This window comes from Piliocolobus tephrosceles, chromosome 7, assembly GCF_002776525.5.
Source record: "Piliocolobus tephrosceles isolate RC106 chromosome 7, ASM277652v3, whole genome shotgun sequence".
NCBI lineage: Eukaryota > Metazoa > Chordata > Mammalia > Primates > Cercopithecidae > Piliocolobus > Piliocolobus tephrosceles.
The window spans coordinates 7918918-7939503 of NC_045440.1; the positions used below are offsets into that span (position 1 = coordinate 7918918).

At 41.2% G+C, this 20586-nt stretch overlaps 1 protein-coding gene across 1 annotated transcript in view; it reads left to right on the plus strand.

Moving 5' to 3' along the window:
* CSMD1 (CUB and Sushi multiple domains 1) overlaps positions 1-20586 on the plus strand; it is a 2063566-nt gene that overhangs the window by 1534606 nt on the left and 508374 nt on the right. Inside the window, exon 12 of the mRNA XM_026453909.1 lies at positions 10626-10738. Within this exon, the coding sequence (XP_026309694.1) occupies positions 10626-10738 (113 nt within the window). The remainder of the gene's footprint in view (positions 1-10625; positions 10739-20586) is intronic.

Here is a 20586-nt window from a genome sequence, read left to right on the forward strand (position 1 = left end):
AGCCTCCCAAATTGCTGGGATTACAGGTGTGAGCCACTGCGCCCAGCCCCTTTTCCATTTTTTAGTCTGTTTTCTCTCTGTTGTTCATGTAGGAGAATTCCATTAATCTCAAGTTCAATGATTCTATTATTGCTCATTTCAATTTTAATATTAAGCAAATCTAGCAACTTTTAGTCTTCTATTATTGTGTTTTTAGTTCTATAATTTCCTTTTAGTTCATTTTTATAACTTATTTGTTTACTTAGTTTTTTTTTTTTTTCGTTTGTTTGCAGATAATTTGTAAACAATCACTGAAGCATTTGTAAGAGACCTGACTTTAAAATTCAACCTCTGATTCATTTCAGTTGGGGTTGGCTGATTCTCTTTCATCATTCAAGCCATGATTTCCTTGGCTCTTGGTGTGATGATTGTGTCCCGGCTCTTTTGTCTGTCATGTTATGTATTGCTAAGTACTATTTACATCTTTCATTGGGTTAATGAAAAGCAGTTGTGGTTTTTGCCATTGAAAGTAATGGCAGGCCAGGCGCAGTGGTTCACACCTGTAATCCCAGCACTTTGGGAGGCCAAGGTGGGCAGATCACCTGAGATTGGGAGTTCAAGACCAGCATGACCAACAAGGAGAAACCCAGTCTCTACTAAAAATACAAAATTAGCTGGGTTGGTGGTGCATGCCTGTAATCCCAGTTACTTGGGACGCTGAGGCAGGAGAATCACTTGAACCTGGGAGGCAGAGGTTGTGGTGAGCCAAGATCGTGCCACTACACTCCAGCCTGGGCAACAAGAGTGAAACTTCGTCTCAAAAAAAAAAAAAAAAAAAAAAAGTAATGGCAAAGACTGCAATTGCTTTTGTACCCACCTAATATTTTAGCAAGTAAGCACCTTGTTTAGGCTTGGCATGTGGGTTTCAGCCTATTTTGTGCACAGGGGAGGAGATTCCAATGATAATTTCACTATCACAGCCTTCAAGGTTTTACTTTGATCTACTCAGTGGATTTAGTGCCCAAGGAGGCTCCACTGCTCTCTGCTGGTGCTGGCTGAGGGGGCAGAAGGATTTCCCAGGCTTGGAGTGCATGGGGTGGGGTGGGCTTGGGGAGATGTTTGTGAGCAGATGAGGGAGGTTGGAGGGACCTCTCTTTCCAGTGACCCCTCATCTATTCCGCCCCCTATGCCCCTGTGTGTGGGTGGGGAGGAGACCTAGTCTCAGACCTATAGGGACGAAGGGCCTTCCCAGGTGAGATCACTTACATAGCTGCATCCCTCTTGCAGGTTCTGCCTTCTTAGGTATTTTCCTTTGACAAGGCAGCCCTGGGACCACAAGGAATGTGAAGCCTTCCTTGGATGCTTGTTGTTGGTGTGACTCTCATGTCCATTTTCTTTGTGTGGTGCTGCCTGTCTGGTAGTCAGACAGGTCCCAGTTGCATCTGGAGAAGGAATGGGCTTGCTGGAGTCCTTCTGTTGCCTGGTCAGGGGTGGAAAACAGCAGGTCGGAGTGGCCTTCTGTTTGTGGTAGCCCACAAGTCACCCCATGTTCTGCTGTTTCTCTGGTCCTGGGTCCCAGGCCAGCTTGTCTTTCTGCTATCACTTTTTAGCAGTGTCTTCTGGTAGCTTCTTGCGCCATTACCAGGCCTGATACTTGTGTTTTACACGGAGCGGGGTGGAAGAAAGGATCTCCGTGCCATGAGGACTGGCAGTCCATATCCGTTTAAATAGTGTGAGCTGCACTCAGTAAAGGGAATCTGTAAAGTCCCATCCCTTTGGGCTTCAATCAACTTTTATTTTCCCCTTTGATCTGCAGGATCATGAGGTTTGGATTAGATGTTTTTCATGCAGTTCCACACATGAACAATTTCTAATTCTGATAATGTTCAGTGAATTTAAAATAGCGATTGCAAATGACTGATGTAAGTCAGATCACCTTCTATGCCACCTGGCTGTAATGGATTTCAGCACAGTAAATAAAATCTGCCATACTTGGATGAGGTGGATGCATGAGTCAAAGTAAATGAAATCGAAAGCTTGTTCTAATTTCATGTTGATACGCGTGGGGAAATGATAATAACTTCAGTGTATCTATGAGTTGCCTTCAGTTTTAACATTGTATTTAATATGATTATTTATTCAATAAAAGCATTCCCTTGACTTATTTTTCAGTCAGGTTAGTTTATCAATCAGATTCCTGCTCCTTTCCTCCTGTCCTGGCCCTCTGCAGTTGTACACATCATGTAAATGAACATGGAATCAGTCACTGCCATGTCCTGGGAGACCGGCTAGGTGCTGGGTGGGTGGAGAACCTGTAACTCACTTTACTTGCTCTCAGTGCCCGCTCAGTACTGTATCGGAAGATATGTGAGAAACCCAAGATCGCAGATATGGCCTTCCAGAGCTTAAATTCCTTCTGGCTTGGCTTATCAAACAACCGAGCTGACTTCTACCTCTGCCCGTGGCTGCTTTGCACCTGCCAATTTGTACCGGAGATATTTATCAACACATCTCTGAAACTCATTACTGGTATTTTACTGCATCCTCAAGAGGAACAACTCTGCCCAGGTACCCAGGTGCCTGAACAGATAGTACCGTGTCTTTACTTATCCTTATTAATCTCCAGCTTACCCTGTATCCACCCAATTAAGACAAGTAGTCAATTAAATCATACAATTAAGTAACTGTGTTTTCTCTACTTTCTGAATGATTTATGCCATTCATGGACATTAAAGGAACATAAAGACTTCAAAGTAGTTCAGTTTTAGGCAAGTTTTTATCTTAAGGGCAGGCTTTACTTTTCCACTGACCATTTTACAATTGTAATCAGTATATTAGAGGCTTAGCACATCCCCCTTTTTTAAAATTCATGTACATGCCCATAAAATCCAGGCATCTCATATTGCAGGTGCTAAGGTGCTGTGTTGCATCAGTGTTGTATTTTGACAGCTTTGTGACACATGCAGAATTATTCTTCAGGTCTAAACAAATTATTTGTAAGTGATATACAGTAAAGTAGAACTTTTGTGTGTGCAGATCTATGACTGTAAATACATGCATAGATTTGTGTAACCACCAGCAAAATCAGAACATAGAACATTCCCTTGACTTCAAAATATGGCAGTATCCCTTTGTGGTGTGGTGACAGGCTCCGCCACCTTAAACCCTGAACTACTTACTGATTTTTTTTTTCTTTTTGGAGATGTAGTCTCACTCTGTTGACCAGGCTGGAGTGCAGTGACAAAATCTTGGCTCACTGCAACCTCCCCTTCCCAGGTTCAAGCCATTCCCTTGCCTCAGCCTCCCAAGTAGCTGGGATTACAGAAGCCTGCCACCAAACCTGACTAATTTTCATATTTTTAGTAGAGATGGAGTTTCACCATGTTGGCCAGGCTGGTCTCGAGCCCCTGATCTCAAGTAATCTGCCCGCCTTGGCCTCAAAAAAGTGCTGGGATTACAGGAGTAAGCCACCGCCCCTGGCTGATTCATTATTTATCCTTGTAATTTTTTCTTTTTGAGAATGTCACACCAATGGGTATATGTTCTATGTAAACTTTGAGATTGCAAGCTGAAAAGCCAAGTGGTATAGCATTCTGAAAAACAGGTTAGTAGTTTCATATGAGGGTAAATATACGTCAGTCATATGACCCAGAAATCCCACTCCTAAGTATTTACCCTAGAAAAATAAAATTTAGACCACATGAATGTTTATAGTAACTCCATTCGTAATTGCCAAAATAGAAACATTGTAAATATTCTTTGACAGAGAATTGGAAAAACACATGTCTATTTTTACAAAAGAATTATACTCAGTGCTCCCAAAAACAAGCAACTGATATACACAACAACATGGGAATTTTACTGGGTTATGCTGATGAAAGATTTCAGAGTCAGAGTTAGGTTTTATCCATCTGTTTCTTTGTTTTTGTTTTTTGGTTGAGCCAAGGCCTCGCTATGTTGAACTCCTGGACTCAAGTGGTCCCCCACCTCAGGCTCCCAAAGTGCTGGGATTACAGGCATGAGTCACCACACCCAGCCCTTAACACATGTATTTCACGTAGATTAGAATAGAACTATTGAACCATTTAGCAAGGTCCAAAGGGAAGATTTGTTCAGAGATGAGATGGTTCTTGTCTACACAGTAAAATCGCAAGTAACCAAAACATCATGAAGTTACTGTATCTTGTGGTTGTCATTAAACTTTCAAGAACACTGACACATTTGCATTGGAAAGAGTTTAGTTACACTCTCAAAGAGTTAAATGTACTCACAAAGTGCCCTAATTGTAAGACAGGAACAAATACATAAATGTCATTTCCTTCATTTCGGGTTAACCACTTCACATACTTGAAATTAGAGTCATAATCACTGCTGATTTCAGTTCAACATTGATACTGACTGCACCCAGACATATCAATGTGAGACAGCAGTATCGTCACTGAAATCTATGCAAAAGATCATAGAATTTTAGATCTGAGGAATTCCTTCAAGGTAGAGTAATACAATTCTCTTGTTTCGTAGATGAGGAACCTGGAATAGAGATAAAATGATTTAACTAAAATCACAGGTGAATTAATGACAGAACCGTAACAGAACTCCAAATGTTAAGCCCTTGGTGTACAACCTAAAATAACACTAACATTTAAATCATTATTTGGAAATATTTCTATAAAATTTAAACATGTAACTGTATAATGAATACAATATAGATTTAATTTATATTTTTATTTATTGATTTATTTTTAAAATGTGTATGTTATTTACTAGTGACTAGGGATAAAGTGGCCAAGAGACATAAAATTGTACCCAGAGAGCTCAGAATTTGAAAGAAGGTGGAGGTTGAAGCAGATGTCTATGAAACTGAATTGCATGAAGGATTCTACGATGACTTAGAGGCAAAAAGCCCTAATCTGGCCTCAAGAGGGTAAGAAATGCCCAGTGAGAATCCTCAGAGTCTTCAAAGACTCTTAGCAGGAAGAATTGACATTCCATCCAGGGATTTAAGGGTTTGCAAAGCCCTGGGAACTGAGAAATGCCGTCGTTTTGGAGAATGGAGAAAAATAAATATGTCTAGAGCTGAACACACCTGGGAAATGACAGAGTTTTAGACTACAGGGCTTGGGGGCAAAAAGGCAGGCTGCTACAATATGATGGCTTATTTCTCCAAAATAAAATTATATTTTCTTCTATCAAAAATAGATCGATTATTTAGTGTTTCATTAGGATAACTTTATTTTTAAGTTTAAATCAGAACAATATATATTATAGAGTCAACTTGGGGAAAAATTTAGCTGTGTTAAAGAAAACAAGAGTAATTATGTAACTATATGTTATGATGGATGTTAAAGTATAGTAAGTTCCCACTTAACATCATTAATAGGTCTTTGGAAAGTCTGACTTCAAGTAAAACTCTGTATAACAAAACCAATTCCCCCTTAGGCTAATTGATATAAACAAGAGTTAAGTTCCTACAGCATATTTCTGCTCACAAAAAGCATCACCAAACTTCTGCATAAAGACCAAAACACTCCTAATATTAAACATTTAAATAAATGTGAGCTATACACACTTTTAAGAAAGATTAATGAACACAAGTAAGATTACTGTTTACCCAATTTTTGGTGAATGGACGAGTGATGGTCATGGGGTGGAGGTTGGTTACATCAAAGGATACATCAATGTTTGTTTGCCAAGAGAACATTGTCAGGAAAACCTCCTCCCCCAGCAGAGGTAAAAAACATTTACACATGTGACAGCTCCCTGAGCACTTTCCCATTTCATTGTTTATTATCCTGCATTTGTATGATTATCATATACTTGGCACATTTTTATTTGACAACAATTTATATTCATTCATTCATTCTTTTTCCAACCAGCTCATTAGCTAATGCCAATAAACCTCACATGCACAGCTTTGGGATGTGGGAGAAAACCTGGGAGCAAATCCAGGCAGACATGCTGAACATGCCAACCCCATTGATATGGTTTGGCTCTGTGTACCCACCCAAATCTCATCTCAAATTGTAATCCCCATAATCCCCGTGTATGAGGGAGGGACCTGGTGGGAGGTGATTGGATCATGGGGGCCGTTTCCCCCAAGCTGTTCTCATGATGGTGAAGGAGTTTTCATGATGGTTTTGTATGTGTTTGACAATTCCTCCTTCACATGCTCTCTCCTGCTGCCATGTAAGACGTGCCTTGCTTCCCTTTCACCCTCTACCATGATCGTAAGTTTCCTGAGGCCTCCCTAGCCATGTGGAACTATGAGTCAGTTACACCTCCTTTCTTTATAAATTACCCTGTCTCTCGGTCCTAGATAATATATTTACAGCAGTGTGCAAGTAGACTGATACACCCATACAGACAGCACCCCAGCTAGGAATCTATTTCCTTCATCAATATTATAATGAAATGACAATGAACAAAATGACTTGATTTGAACACCTGCTGTATTTAATCAAAGCCAGCATCGATTTTATTTTTCAGTTAGAAATTATTATTTTGAAAATCCTGTTTCAAACAGATAAGCAGTTGCAAAGGGCAACAATATTGCTTGCTGCTTTGTTTTAAAGAAGTCATTTCTCAGTGTTAGCAAGCCAAAATAGTTCTGGAAACCTGAAAGAGGAACAAAAGTTCTTTTGTTTTAAATAATTATAAAATAACTTATAAAAATTTAAAAATAAATAAAAAAGTGTTTTTTACTGTGTGTAATTTTTGTAAGTTAATTAGCTTTAAAATAACTATAATAAGCTGTAATTACAGTTCTTCTCATAAATATAACTGTCACATAGCAGGCTTAAAATAAATTCCAAAATGAGTAATAAACATAAGCCTGATTTGACATTTGATTGAATGAACTTTGTGCGGAATATGGCAGTGTGCTTGCTGACTGTTTCATGCAAATGAAGAAAGTAACATAAGATTAAATTAAAGCAAAGTTCAGTACAGAACTTAGGAAATTTAATATATTGACTTAGAGGCATGTCTAAAGTAGTTGAATAGACAGTATGAGTCTTTTCAATGTGTAATAATTTTCTACATGACAATTAAGTTTTTAATAAGTTAAAATCAAGTCGAATGTCTAGGGGAGATGAAATGCCAGAAACAGGAGACAGAGTTAGGAGCCTACTTCAGTGGGGTGGGTGTGAGATAGTCAGTGTTCAACCGAGAGGCTGGAAATGGGAGAAAACAATGGTGCGAAAAACATCAAAGAAATATGAGGCAAATAAACTCCCCCAACAGTTACTTCTAGTGGCTGATGACTGGTGACATGAAAAGAATAAAAAAAAACTTAGGAGATTTTGAGAGGCAGGTATTTCGTGTTTTGACTGCCTTCCATGTTTTTCCCCTTATACTTGTGAATAAAGTTATCCACCGAGAACAGAAGAAATAAGCGCTGGGAATGGGCTTGAGAAAAATGGTAATGACTTAGGACAATAACAAATGGCAATAGGAAAAATACCCTGACTATAATTCAGGAAAAAAAATGTGGCACCATGTGACTAGTTTGAGTATGGAAATCATACATATGTATCAGTATAAATCAGTAAGTTCTTCATCATCTTTCTTGTGCACACATACGGGAAGATATAGAATGGATGGTTGGATCCATCTCGAGTTTGGGTTTTGTCAGAGATGGGACGAATTGGCAGTAGATTTTAACACAGTTAAGGGGCTGGAAAGACAGAAGAGCAGAGGAACAATCATGTTGTCCAGGCTGGGTAAAAAAGTGACAAAATCATTAGTAGAGGTCCCCAAGAATTGGGAAGTATATTTCAGAAAGTACATGCTTATGATAGTTAAAAGATACTGCAGTGTGGTCAGAAAGAGGGGTTCGGTGCCTAAGTTTGTTACGATAAAGAGTAGCAAGGTGCAAGGTATGACCAGTGATTTCATACCTTGCACCTTGATGTCATACTTTGCAGTGGAGTGGACAGAAAAGTTATTGGGTTAAAAGAACCAAGGACCCATGAGTCACTTTACCGGAATTATCAGACTGCCCACAGGGAGCAGCAACCAATACTTACAGAATATAATTTGTTGTAATTGCATGAGGAACCCTTACCAAAATTGACTATATTTAAATCAAAACTGCTAATTTCTGACAAGGACTGGTATCTACACTACAATATATCAAGAGAATTTTCAATATTTAAAAGGAAGAAAAGAGAGACCTCTCATTAAAGAAGATGTATTAATGGCAAATAAACACATGAGACAATGTTTCACATCATTACCGATTAGTTAAATGCACGTAGCTATTAGAGAAGCATAAAAAAATGCTGACAACAGCAAATGCCTATTGAGAATACAGAGAATCTGGAGTGCTCACACATTGCTGGTGGGAATGTACAACCAGTCTGGGGAAAAATTTGGTAGTTTCTTTAAACACTAAAGGTGAGTATACAATGCAGCTGTTGCACTCTTGGGCTTTTATCTCAGGTAAATGAAGATTTATGCTCACACAAAAACCTGCACAGACGTGTTCATAGCAGCTCTAACTGTCATCTGCCAAAGCTACTATCAGCCCAAATACCCTTAACCAGGTGGATGGTTAAGCAAACTGTGGTATATCCACAACATGACATACGACCCAGCAATAAAAGGGAACAAACTATTGGTATAAACAAAAACTGAGATAAATCTTCTAGGAATGAAGCTAAGTGAATAAAATCAAATCCCAAGTTGTTAAACACTCTGATTTCACTTGTATGATTTTTTTTTAATGAGTAATTTAGAGAGGGAGACAGATTAGTGGTTGCCAGGGGTTAGGGACAGTGAAGGGGGTGTAGCAAGAGGGACATCAGTGTGATTTTAAGGGCACAGCACCAGAGAATTTGGAGGGAATAGGGCTGCCCTGCATTGACTATGGTTGTGGATTCAGGAACCAAGACATGTGACGTGTTTGTGCAGAGCTACATACACAAATGTACACACAAAATAGGAATAAAACAGGGAAAGTTTTAAGGAGGCTGGCAGATTGTATCAATGTCAATGTCCTAGTTGTTATAGTTTTGCAAGATGTTGCCATTGGGGGAAACTAGGTAAATAATACACGTGATCTCTTTATATTATTTTGTGCTACCCACCGCATGTGTCTACAATTATCTTAATAAAATTTCAAGAATTTAAAAATAGTAATCATCCCCTACTTGTGTTTATACACAATGTAAATTCTATGTAGAAATTGAAGTAAATGAAACACTACTACAAACAATAACATGAATACCTTTCACCAACATAAGGTTGAACAAAATGTTATATATAGTATGATTTCATTTATAAAAAAACTTTCAAGAAGATATAAAACTGATAGTTTGGCAAGATGGGAGGAGAGGATAGTGACTGCGAGAAGGTACAAGAAGGCTTTGGGGTGTTGGTAATTCTCTAAGAGTTGATCTGTGTGGTGGTTCACTGTGTAAAATTTCATAGGGCTAGACATTCATGATCTGTGCGCTTTTTGGCTTGTTACACTTCAATAAATGTATGAATAAGAAAGAAAGAAAAAATATCTCTTCAAACAAATGAGCCAACAAAACAAGCAAACCGAAAAGAACAATCTTGCCAACAAAGACAAATCTTCAGAAAGAAATACATATTTAGTTACTGCACATCATTCACAGAAATATTTTCCTCTTTACACTTTGTGTGTAACATTGCATGAGTTCACAAATAATGACCGTTGTTCATCTTCCCTTGAAGAATCCTATGCTCTGTGCTGCCTAAGGTAAGGATGTTGGATTGATAGACAGATGATATGATTAATGGGACAAATCATATGCTCACATTCCTAAAACTACTTTGCTGGAAGTCAAGCTTCCTATTTGATTAGGGACATTTGTTTTAGTTGAATTGATTTTTTTCTTACACTTTTTCTGTTTCAACATGCTTTTCTGCCAGCACGTCGAGTTCAGTCAATGGATTCAGTGTTTCTTTTCACTGGCTGACAACAGCCCCTATGTGACTGTTTTGTTAATACACAATGAATGCTTCATTGAAACACGTTTGGTGTGACCCAGACATTAATATGCAGAGGGAGTGTTCAATAAATGCTGCCAAATCTATTTCAGCTATGCATGCTGTTCTTTTCAAAATTCTTTTAATGTGTAATTACCTATAATATATTTTAAAAGGAGAGTTTGTGATAAAGTTACATACTGGTTCTAGACTAGACAATGAAAACCTTTTGTGAATGATCCCGTACAATTTCTTGTGATAGAGATGCTTTCTCTTTCATGGCTGGTGTTGTGCAGTCCTGCAGCAACCGTGCACATCTCTAGTCACCTCAGATGAACAACTGTCCCTGATTTTTTTCCAGGACTGTCCCAGTTTTAACACTGTAACTCCTGCACCTGGGAAAGCCCCTGAGTTCCAGGAAAATGGGATGGTTGGTTGCCCTAAGTTGATTTTTTAAAAGAAAACATACACATTGACAGTCTTAGAATGAGTAATTTCTGGAAAGCACCAGTGATAGTGATGTTTGAATATTAATACCATGGACAAGAGGCTGTACAGTCTTTGAAAGAGGGTCTTGCTATCTATATTTCTAGAGTTTGGCTATTTAAAGCAGCAAGACCCTCCTTTGAGGTGGAAGTCGATGTACTTATTGCCTTACATAAAGGCTTTGCCATTTCTCTTCCATGCAGGCTCACGGGATCCAGTGTTCCTGACCTCATCGTGAGCATGAGCAACCAGATGTGGCTACATCTGCAGTCGGATGATAGCATTGGCTCACCTGGGTTTAAAGCTGTTTACCAAGGTAGGACGAGAACACTCTTAACAGAGTTTAAAGCTAGCATTCTAACAGAGGGCAGAGACCATTCTGTATTGGTTAGGTATAAGTAAAATCAACAAGTCAAACAATGCTGATCAATAGGAATCATGATGGGAACTTCCTTAAAGTCTGCTAACACTCACTTTTGTGAATGAGAATGTTTAACCTCTGAACACTTGGCTTGCCATGATATGTACTCTGATTATCCCAAAAGAAAGAGTGAGGTGAAGTATTAGGTGTAAGCTAGGAAACGTGGGCATATGTGTGGATCTTTTGACCATATCATATTGTCTGGTATTTCTCAAAACTTATTTTTATGTGAACAAACATAGAAAAGACAATATAATGAATCTGAAAAGACTTACAGTTATACATTTTATGAGCTAAATTCAAATATTTGAAATGAAAACTCTGTGCCTGTCATTGTTTTTGAGCAGTTTACAACTTTACAAGTTATAGAAACCTGATAGCAATGCAAACAATTTCTGAAGCATTGAAATGCAAATGAATTTCCTGTGACAGAGATGCAGTTAATTATTGTTCTGTGGATATTGATTACTTTTAAATCTATTAGCAAATTTATTTCAGTATTTCTGATCGTCCATATATTTGTGATCTTTGGATTCTCCTTTGAAATAGTTTTTAAAATATCCTATTGGTTTCTTCCTTAGTAACTGAGTTCCTTAAAATATTTGAACTGATGGATGTGTATGTGTATAGGTAAAAATGAGAATATTTATCTGGAGCTCCTGGAATTCTGTGTTCTACTCTTTGAATTTGAGTAAACAGGCAGTATGTTCTTATTTTCCAAGGGTGTATCATAGGATAGTTTTAGGAGCTGAAAAATGTAACAAGAAGTTATTACCTAGGAAATCAATGAAGGAGATCATGAAAAAGCATCCACCAATCCTAAAACAACAAGCATGGTAGGGGATATTGTCATGAGTCCATGTGAGTGAACACGCCACAGCATGGCTGCTCTCTCTCTCAACTGAGAGGCTGCTGAAAACCCAACTGAGGGGTGTGTAGATGGATTGTAAGGACCCTTCTCCCCAGCTTCTAGCTGAGTCAGTTAACTTCCTCGGAGGCAACAGCTCTCCACATTTTCTCATAGTCTCCCCAGACATTTTCAATGTGTGGGATAAAGGGTCACAATGTTCAAGGGTCCTGTGGTGAGTGGACTCCCCCAGGAGTGTCCTCATCTACAAAGCATAAAATAGGTCCCTCCTTGCTGATACACGGGTGTGGTGGGGACTTCATGACCCTTTTTAATGAGAAATACTACAACAAAAAATGAATATTTACATCCCATTCAAAGATTAAAGCTGGAATGCAGAGGCAGCTGCTAAATACCTCCTGACATTTGGCTTTTTAGACCTGACCTTCAGTTGAACTTTCATGTGACTGTGCAGTTATTCAAGAAAGTATGATGGAGTTATAATATTTTCCATATGACCTACATTTGCTGCTGCCTTTGGTGGAATCTAAAATCATCAGTGAAATACCAAACACTTCCCAACAGGGCAAATTGCAGTAAATTCATTTCAGCAGCATTGAGATACACATCATCAGGTTTATGGTACCAGGAATAAGAGAGGAGCCTCGTGCCCAAACTGTGCACCCTTGACTATGAAGAGACATAAGTAGTCCCATTAAAAGGGAAACATTCTTCCATGTGTCATATTTCAGTGAATGACCACACCGCGTTAATTATAATTGCATTTTGCCCTAATTAGTGCTCTTGTAACAGCCTCAATAGCCACCCATGAGATGTCATAAATGTGTGAATGGCCATCAGTCCTTGAGAGACGACCAATTCAGTACCATGTATTATCTTTGACAAAAGAATAATCCAAAGGTAAAAAGGTCATTCAAACCAGGTAACTAATATAACATTTGAGGATTTAAACAAAGTTAGAGATTATAATAGTAGAAGACATTCTAAAAATGTGTATTTCCAGAGTACTATATTAAGCTAACTGTTGAAGACAAAGTGCACATCACTTATAAAAGTGACCTTTATGCATATACATAATTTTATATTATTTGACTCAAAGCATAGTTGTTCATAAATTATATTATCAGAAAACAGGCCAGGCAGGGGGGCTGACACCTATAATCATAGCACTTTGGGAGACCAAGGCAGGTGGATCACTTAAGGTCAGGAGTTCCAGACCAGCCTGGCCAAGATGGTAAGACCCCATCTCTCCTCAAAATACAAAAAATTAGCTGTTTGTGGTGGGTGGGCACCTGTAATCCCAGATACACAGGAGGCTGAGGTAGAAGAATCGCTTGAACCCAGGTGGTGGAGCTTGCAGTGAGCCGAGATCGTGCCACTGTACACCAGCCTAGGTGACAGAGTGAGAATCCATCTCAAAAAAAGAAAAAAATATATTTTCAGAAAACATATACAGCGTATATTTACATAGAGTTAATGTTCTGTGTTTTGATGTTGCCTGATTTTCACTAGCATCTAGAGTTAGGAACACAGGCTCTGGAGCTGGACTTCCCTAAGTACTGGTTCTGCTGCTCAGTAACTGAACCTTAGTGTAAGTTGTTTAAACCCTTTGTGTATCAGATTCATCATTAGAAAAAAAAGTCATAGTAATCATAACTGCTTCATAATTTTATTGAAAAATCAACTGAGTAAAACATGGAAGGCTCATAACACATACAGTAAGAACTTAAAAAAATGTGTGCTCTTATTTCTTTATGCATTTTTATTTTAATTTTGAGATTTTTCTACAAACATGATGTATTCATTGTATAAATAATAGTGTGCACAGTAAGACATGTAAATCCAACCGAGGGGTGTGTAGATGGATTGTAAGGACCCCTACTCTCCAGCTTCTAGCTGAGCCAGTTAACTTCCTCAGAGGCAACAGCTCTCCACACTTTCTCATAGTCTCCCCAGACGTGTTGAACGTGTGAACTCTCATACCTGGCGTCACAGTCAGTCCCTCAGACCTACAAACCCTAGACAAACTGCTATGCAAGAAATGCCACATCATCTTATTTTAACATCAACTTGAATTTCTGAGACTCCATCCAAACAAGGTAGCTATCAATTTAACCTCACTCATTATTGACGGCCACCCATGTCAACCCTTACTGACCTACCTACTCCAACATTGAGAAGATATCAGGAATAGCTTGAGTAGTGTAAAATATTTTGGGGGTCCTCAAATCTTTGGATCATACTTCTTACCCTAAAATGTTCATGGTCTCTGCTACCTTGGGCACTGTCATCTCTGTGAAAAGCTCCCTAGAGGATGCTATCCTGGCACCCCAACTAACCCCCGCAAGTACACACGGTAATGGCGAGGGGGCTGCCTCAGGACACGAGGACCAGGAGGACCTTGGGTCCACTCTACCTACCTGTGGCCTCCATCATCTCAGGCTCCTAGGCTTGAGCATGTCTGAGATTTCTCCGTTTGTGCCGTTTCTAACTCTGCAAAGACAATCCTTTCTCCTCCATCCCCTCAACATGGCTGGAGGGTCTACTCAATTAATGGATCCTTTTAGAGGCATTTGTCAGAAAACAAGTAGGGTGGAGAAATGAAAACCAGGTCCTGTGCATCCCCTGAAAATCACAGTGAGTGGAGGACAGGCAGGGAGGAGCTCAGAGACTGAAAAACAACAGGGAGCCCTGCTGGCAAGGCCCCAGCAGCAAACACAAAAGAACAATTTGCAGAAACAAACACTCTTGCTAGACTTCAGTTGGCATGTGTATGTTACACAGAAAGTCTTATACATATTCCCTAATATAAAAGCCCGTGCATACATATGAGCATGTGCATGTATCTACAGCAAGTATACACACACACAACGAGAGGAGTGTGAATTGTAATGTGCCCTAAGCAAATTATGGGGGAAAAATGGAAAGTTTAAAAAACAAAGAGAGCTCTTGAAGGAGATCATATCAGGTGTCAGAAAGTGACGGGAGAGAGGTGAGCTTTATTTAAAACCATTTTACAGATGAAAATACTGAATTGAAAATAATCTGTTCAAAAGCCCAAATGCTAAGAAGCAGGATGTAAATAAATTACGGTAGAACCATGTAAGGCAGCACTGACCATTCATAAACAAACTCTATGTGGCTAATATATATTTTTAAAACAAATTTTACATATACAATTTATATGTAAATTTGCTATATATATATGGATTCTACCTATGTATAATTTATATACTTATAAATCATTTATTTATATATTTATAAATCATATTTATAATAGGTAGAATCCATATAAAGAGTAAGTCTCAGAATACTATATGAGAAAAGATAATGTAAGCCCATGGCATAGTTTCTTCATTTTATATTTGAAAATAAAATATATATTATATATCATAGCAGCTGATTATTAGTCAACAGAAAAACAGAAAAATCCCTATTCTCAACTCAAAGTTGGGTTCCCTCACAGCAACCGCTGTGGCTTCTATCCATGATGAAAGTTAACAAGAAGCAAACTCGATCCCTGGATATTTTTACAAGCAGTTACATGTTTGGTATTGTAGTGGTCCCACGGTTTTTATGGCTTCTCTGTCTATAGGAAAGTGAGTTGACTCTGAAGCGTTTTTTTGTTACGAAAATAATATTCAGTTCGAGTTCATCACACAAGTTGATGAACTGCATCTCCACAAATCATGTTTCATGTAATTTGCCATAGCTATTTACATTCTGGCAGGGGGTAAATTAAAGGAACTCTTCCCTGTGATGTGCTGCTGTGTAGTCAAAACAAGACCTATTTCGGGCTAATACTAAGAGTTATTCCAGTCAAATTATTTCAGTTCAGCATCACCATTTCATACAAGAAACAGAATTGTCTCCTATGTCCAATGACTAAATTGATAATAAGAGAGTGGAAGTTAGTGCAGGCGTCTCAGTCTGTAGCCAAGGGTCTGTACTCCTAGGATGAATGAGGAAATGAGGCCGTGTGTTGTACTGAATACAGGAATGTAGGAGATGGTTCAAAAAGCAGCATCTTTACCATTCTTGGCAGACGGAACTCCTGAGGCAGCATTGATGTTATGCAATCTTGAAGGTGCTTCTCATCTCGCGTGGTTGGACTGGCACGATGACCCAGCCCAGTCTCGCCCATCTTCTCTAGGTGAGAAGTTATGCACATTGAAAAGCGTCCAAGTGCAATGACAACACACGGCATGATCCCTGAACTGAGGACAGCTCTCTGGTCCATGTAGAAAGTGAGCTCATGCCCCTGTCCTTGTGAACAGGAAGCCAATACGCTACTCAAAGTCAGGCGAGACAGTGCCTGCCAGAATAATAGAGTGACTTCTAAAACCCTAAAGAGAAGGTGAAGCTGCAGGAAGTGGCTTCCAATAACCTTTTGTTGTCATGTGGGAATGCCCAGTTGACCATCACAAAGCGTTTATAATGTGTACCTCCTTTTTCACAACAGATACAGCCTTATCTCTAAGGTGGATTTAACTTTTTTTTTTCCAAGGGCTTGACTTAAATCTATGACAAATTACCTTTTTTCTTGGAAGTAGAGTCTGAGTTGGTGACTTGTGTAGGCGGAGGTATCGGGAGTGTGCTTGGAATCATCTGTAAGGCATAGAAAGCAGTGGGGTTGGGTGGAGGGAGGAGTTGAACGGTGCCCAGTCACGACAGGTGCACAGTTAGTTCGTTCAGGTTGCCATAACAGAATATGCAGATAGAGTTGGCTTAAAGACACTGGAATTGTATCTCTCACAGTTCTGGGAAGTCCACAATCAAGGCAGTGGCAGATTTGGTGTCTGACGAGCGCTGTTTCCTGGTTCATAGATGGCACCTTCTCACTGTGTCCTCATGTGGTGGACAGGTCAAGGCCACAAGCCTGGGTGTCCTTCACAAGGGCACTAATCCTGTTCACAGGGGTTCCACCCTCATCATGTCATCACCCTCTAAAGGATGGCCTGTCTCTGAAAACCATCAAATTTTGGGGGTTAGGTTTCAACTTAGGAATTTGAGGGAATACAAATGATCAGACCACAGCAGGTGCCTTAGATCAGAGGTCCCCAGCCTTTTTGGCACCAGGGACCAGTTTTAAGGAAGACAGTTTTTCCCCGGACTGGAAGAGGTGATGGTTTCAGGGTGACTGAAGTGCGTTACATTTACTGTACACTTTATTTCTATTATTACATTGTAATGTGTAATTAGATAATTACACAACTCTCCATAATGTAGAATCAGTGGGAGTCCTGAGCTTGTTTACCTGCAACTAGACAGTCCCATTTGGGGATGATGGGAGACAGTGACAGATCATCAGGCATTAGATTCTCATAAAGAGCGTGCAGCCTAGATCCCTCGCATGTGCAGTTCACAATAGGGCTCACGCTCCTGGGAGAAGCTAATGTTGCTGCTGACCTGACGGGAGGCAGAGCTCAGGCAGTAGTGCCTCCTTGCCTGCCACTCACCTGCTGTGTGGCCCAGTTCCTGACAGGCCATGGACTAGTACTGGTCCCTGGCCTGGGGATTGGGAACCCTTGCCTTAAATGATACTACAGGGAGGTCTGGAGCTGGGATGGCCCTGTGTAGTCTTCCAAACGAAAGCAATTGGGCCAGGCTCGGTGCCATTGACCATTGACGTGGGTGGCCCCCAGGGAGGGACCAAAACTCTGCTTGGGGCGATTCTTGAAGAGAAATGCAGTGTGGGCTCCCAGCAGCTGGGGGTGAGGCCTGGGTTCTGAAAAGAGCACCGAAGTGGTGCCCTTGGGATCAGATACAGCCCAACACTCGCACTATTCAGTCCTCTCCATCTGGAAACAGCTTCTCCAGGATTCTGGCTGGTCTCATTTCCTAGGAACATGTGCAGTACATACTCACTGCTGCCCTCCTGTCCGGCCCATTTGAGGGTCTGCCTCCTTAGCTGGCCTCTCATCTAGGCTAGGTGGCTGCTGGGGCAGGGCAATGCTGACCCAAGTCCTCACAGGGCTGCAGTCTCTGCTCACAATGCACTGCTCAGGTGTGGCTGCTGGACTTGTCCGTGTTCCATCACACATAAGAGAGTCCCCATGGATAAATGGTTCCACTCATCTGTATTGTCCCAATGGGGACAATGGCCCCAGTTTTTTCTCCTGGCTAGGGCCAGTCCTCCTGCAAGGATGATGGTTCCTTCCCTTGCTGGCAAGGCCTTGGGCATGAGGATCTTGAAGGCACTGGGCCACAGGCATAGCTTACAGTTTCATGGGGCCTTTCCTCTTCCTGGTGGTGGAGACAACTCCCCTCTGAGAAGCAGGTTCTCTAGAACCACATAGCCTAAAGTTGAGAGATCGGGGAACAGAGATCTCAATCAGCTCCTGGGGTGGAGGTGAGACAGTTACTGCTTCCCCTCCTTGGTTCCTGGCCCCATGTATTCCAGCCTCTGAGGACTGACACAGCATTATGGCCATGGATTTTTGGTGGAGACCACATCCAGAGGACAGCAGCCCATCCTTCCCAGCATCCTCTCCAAGCTGGCTTCTCAGCCATGCCTTCAGAAACACATTCCCTCATTCTATCCAGCAAAAGCCTTCTGAACTCCGCAGTCTGTGGCAGGAATGCTGGGTCTCAGGGTCAGTAGCCCTTGCATCTTCTTCTTTTCTCTAAATTGAGGCCTTTGTTTGAGCACTTCCCTGAGAGGCATGCAGCTATGAACCCACTCTGGCAGCCTCAGTCCCGCAGGGCGATGAGGGCTGCATTCGATGGTGGGACCTGAGTCTGCAGTGAGCCCCGTACAAGGGACACTGTCCTGCCATGTGAACTCATGTGCTGTAAATTTGAATTTCCTCTAAACGGGCTTTCCTGAGGACTGCTATTCAATTTAATATGCTAAAGAACAAACTTATTGTTACTCTCCTCCAAATCCCTTGAAACAAAACTAGCCCTTCCATTCTTGGGACCACAAGTAGGTGTTTCTGCCTTTCTGGTGCTTAGCTCTTTGCTTCTAGAACAAGCTTCCTGACCTGGGACTCACATCACCCCTTTGTCTGTTCTTACCCAGAGTGCAGCATCGTTGTCTAGCAGCCGGGGAAGGCAATCTCCCTATATTCTTGGAGGATTTGGACAACAGATTTATAATTGTTGTTTTTGTCTTATTTCTTCTCAGCAACATTGGTGGTGGATGATCCTGTTCTCTTTTTCTCCACAAATTTCTGTCAGCTCCGTCTAGTAAATATCCTTCCATCCCATCCCTCCTTCATATCTTCTGTCTCTTACCCTTAGGCGGCTTCCACAGTGTCACCTCCAGGCGGCCTCTGTAGTAGCCAACACTTCATTTCTCCCCGCTAGAAATCTCTTCTATTTTGCCCACACACAGTGGTCCAGTCAGAATGATCTTTAAAAAAAAAAAAAAAAAAAATGAAAGTAGAGTGTGTCCCTTCAGTGTTTCAAATCGGATAGAGCCTTCCCAGGGTCCACAGAATATTCTGTAAACTGGTTTCCAAATTCCACCTTCATCTCTCACCACCACCCACATACACTTCACGTTGGTCCCATGGAGCTTCCCGATCCTCAAATCTTCCTTTTTTCTTCTCTTTTACCTTTGCATGCGTATCTCCCCAAAATGGATCGTTCTTCTATGGACTCACTATGTAGATCATCTGCTGATCTTCCCGTCTCACCTCAGAGATGACTTTCCCCAATAAGCCTCACAGCTTAGATTATGTGCTTTGCTCCTACACAATCCTACGCCACCCTGAGCTGCCTGCATCCCAACAATTGTTTAATTGCCTGTCTTCCCAGGAGACAGAAGCTCTGGGAGTGCAAGGACCTCTTTATGCCCCGCACCTGTGCAGCCGTGCACAAGCTGCAGGCGTATAGCTGCGTCCTTAGAGATGTGCAAAATATGAGTGAGTGTCTTAGCCAATTTCTAGACTGCTTAGATTTTCATAGCATTATCATGGGCCGTTTAACCCGTATCAATAATCTTAGGCCCACTCCAGTTGTTTTTTGTTTTAAGTCTTAGTTTGAGGAATTATAGCCCAGTAGCCAGTGAGTCAACACAGACTTTTCTGGCTATTGAGGCTGCTCTGATTCCTGGACTCAAATCTGTTCATTTGTCGACAGCCTCATTCTTGAGTGCTTGAGTCCCTGAATGATGACCTTTTGGGACCCAGTTCCTGAAGTTTATCTGGTGTCCTTTCTGGTTCTCCAAGTTCCCCTTCAGTGGCAGGTGCTCTGCCGCCATTGGTTGAATTCCCCTGTTGGCAAAGGGATGCATTTCTGCACAAATCTCCCATGTAGCTGTGCTTATGCTGTCCTCTGCTCTCATCCGTGTCTCCGACTGCAGCATGCGTGGAGATCACCCAGGGGTCTTCATAGGCAGAGATTCAAGTCAGGGTGGGCTTAAAAGTGCATATTCCTGTGGCACTGGTGCTGCATTGCAAGCAGGTTTGTGAGAAGGCTCCACCATGCAATTCGTGTAATATTATGGCGTCTGTATTTTGTACCCTGTGCCCCATGTCAGCCAGCGGGGTGAGGGACACACCGGCCTGTCCCTCCTCACCTCACCGTGCTCATTCTCGTTCATGAGTCAGCTTATTTTTGCATCTGTGGCTCCTGTGTGCCCCCACCATGGTGCAGCCACAACAGAACAAGTCACCAAATTTCTGCCCCTCTTCCAGATCACCCCATCCTCTCAAGAGCCACAGGGTGCTCTAGCACAGTGTAGCACACTGTGTGCTTGCCATCCTGTGCCCATCCATCTCCACACCAGGGCTCATGCCACTTCCTTTCTGTCTGGGCAGGTGCTTCGTGCCCTTCCGGGTGGGAAACGCCACTTCCCTTCCCTTCCTTTCCCTTCCTTTCCCTTCCTTTCCCTTCCTTTCCCTTCCTTTCCCTTCCTTTCCCTTCC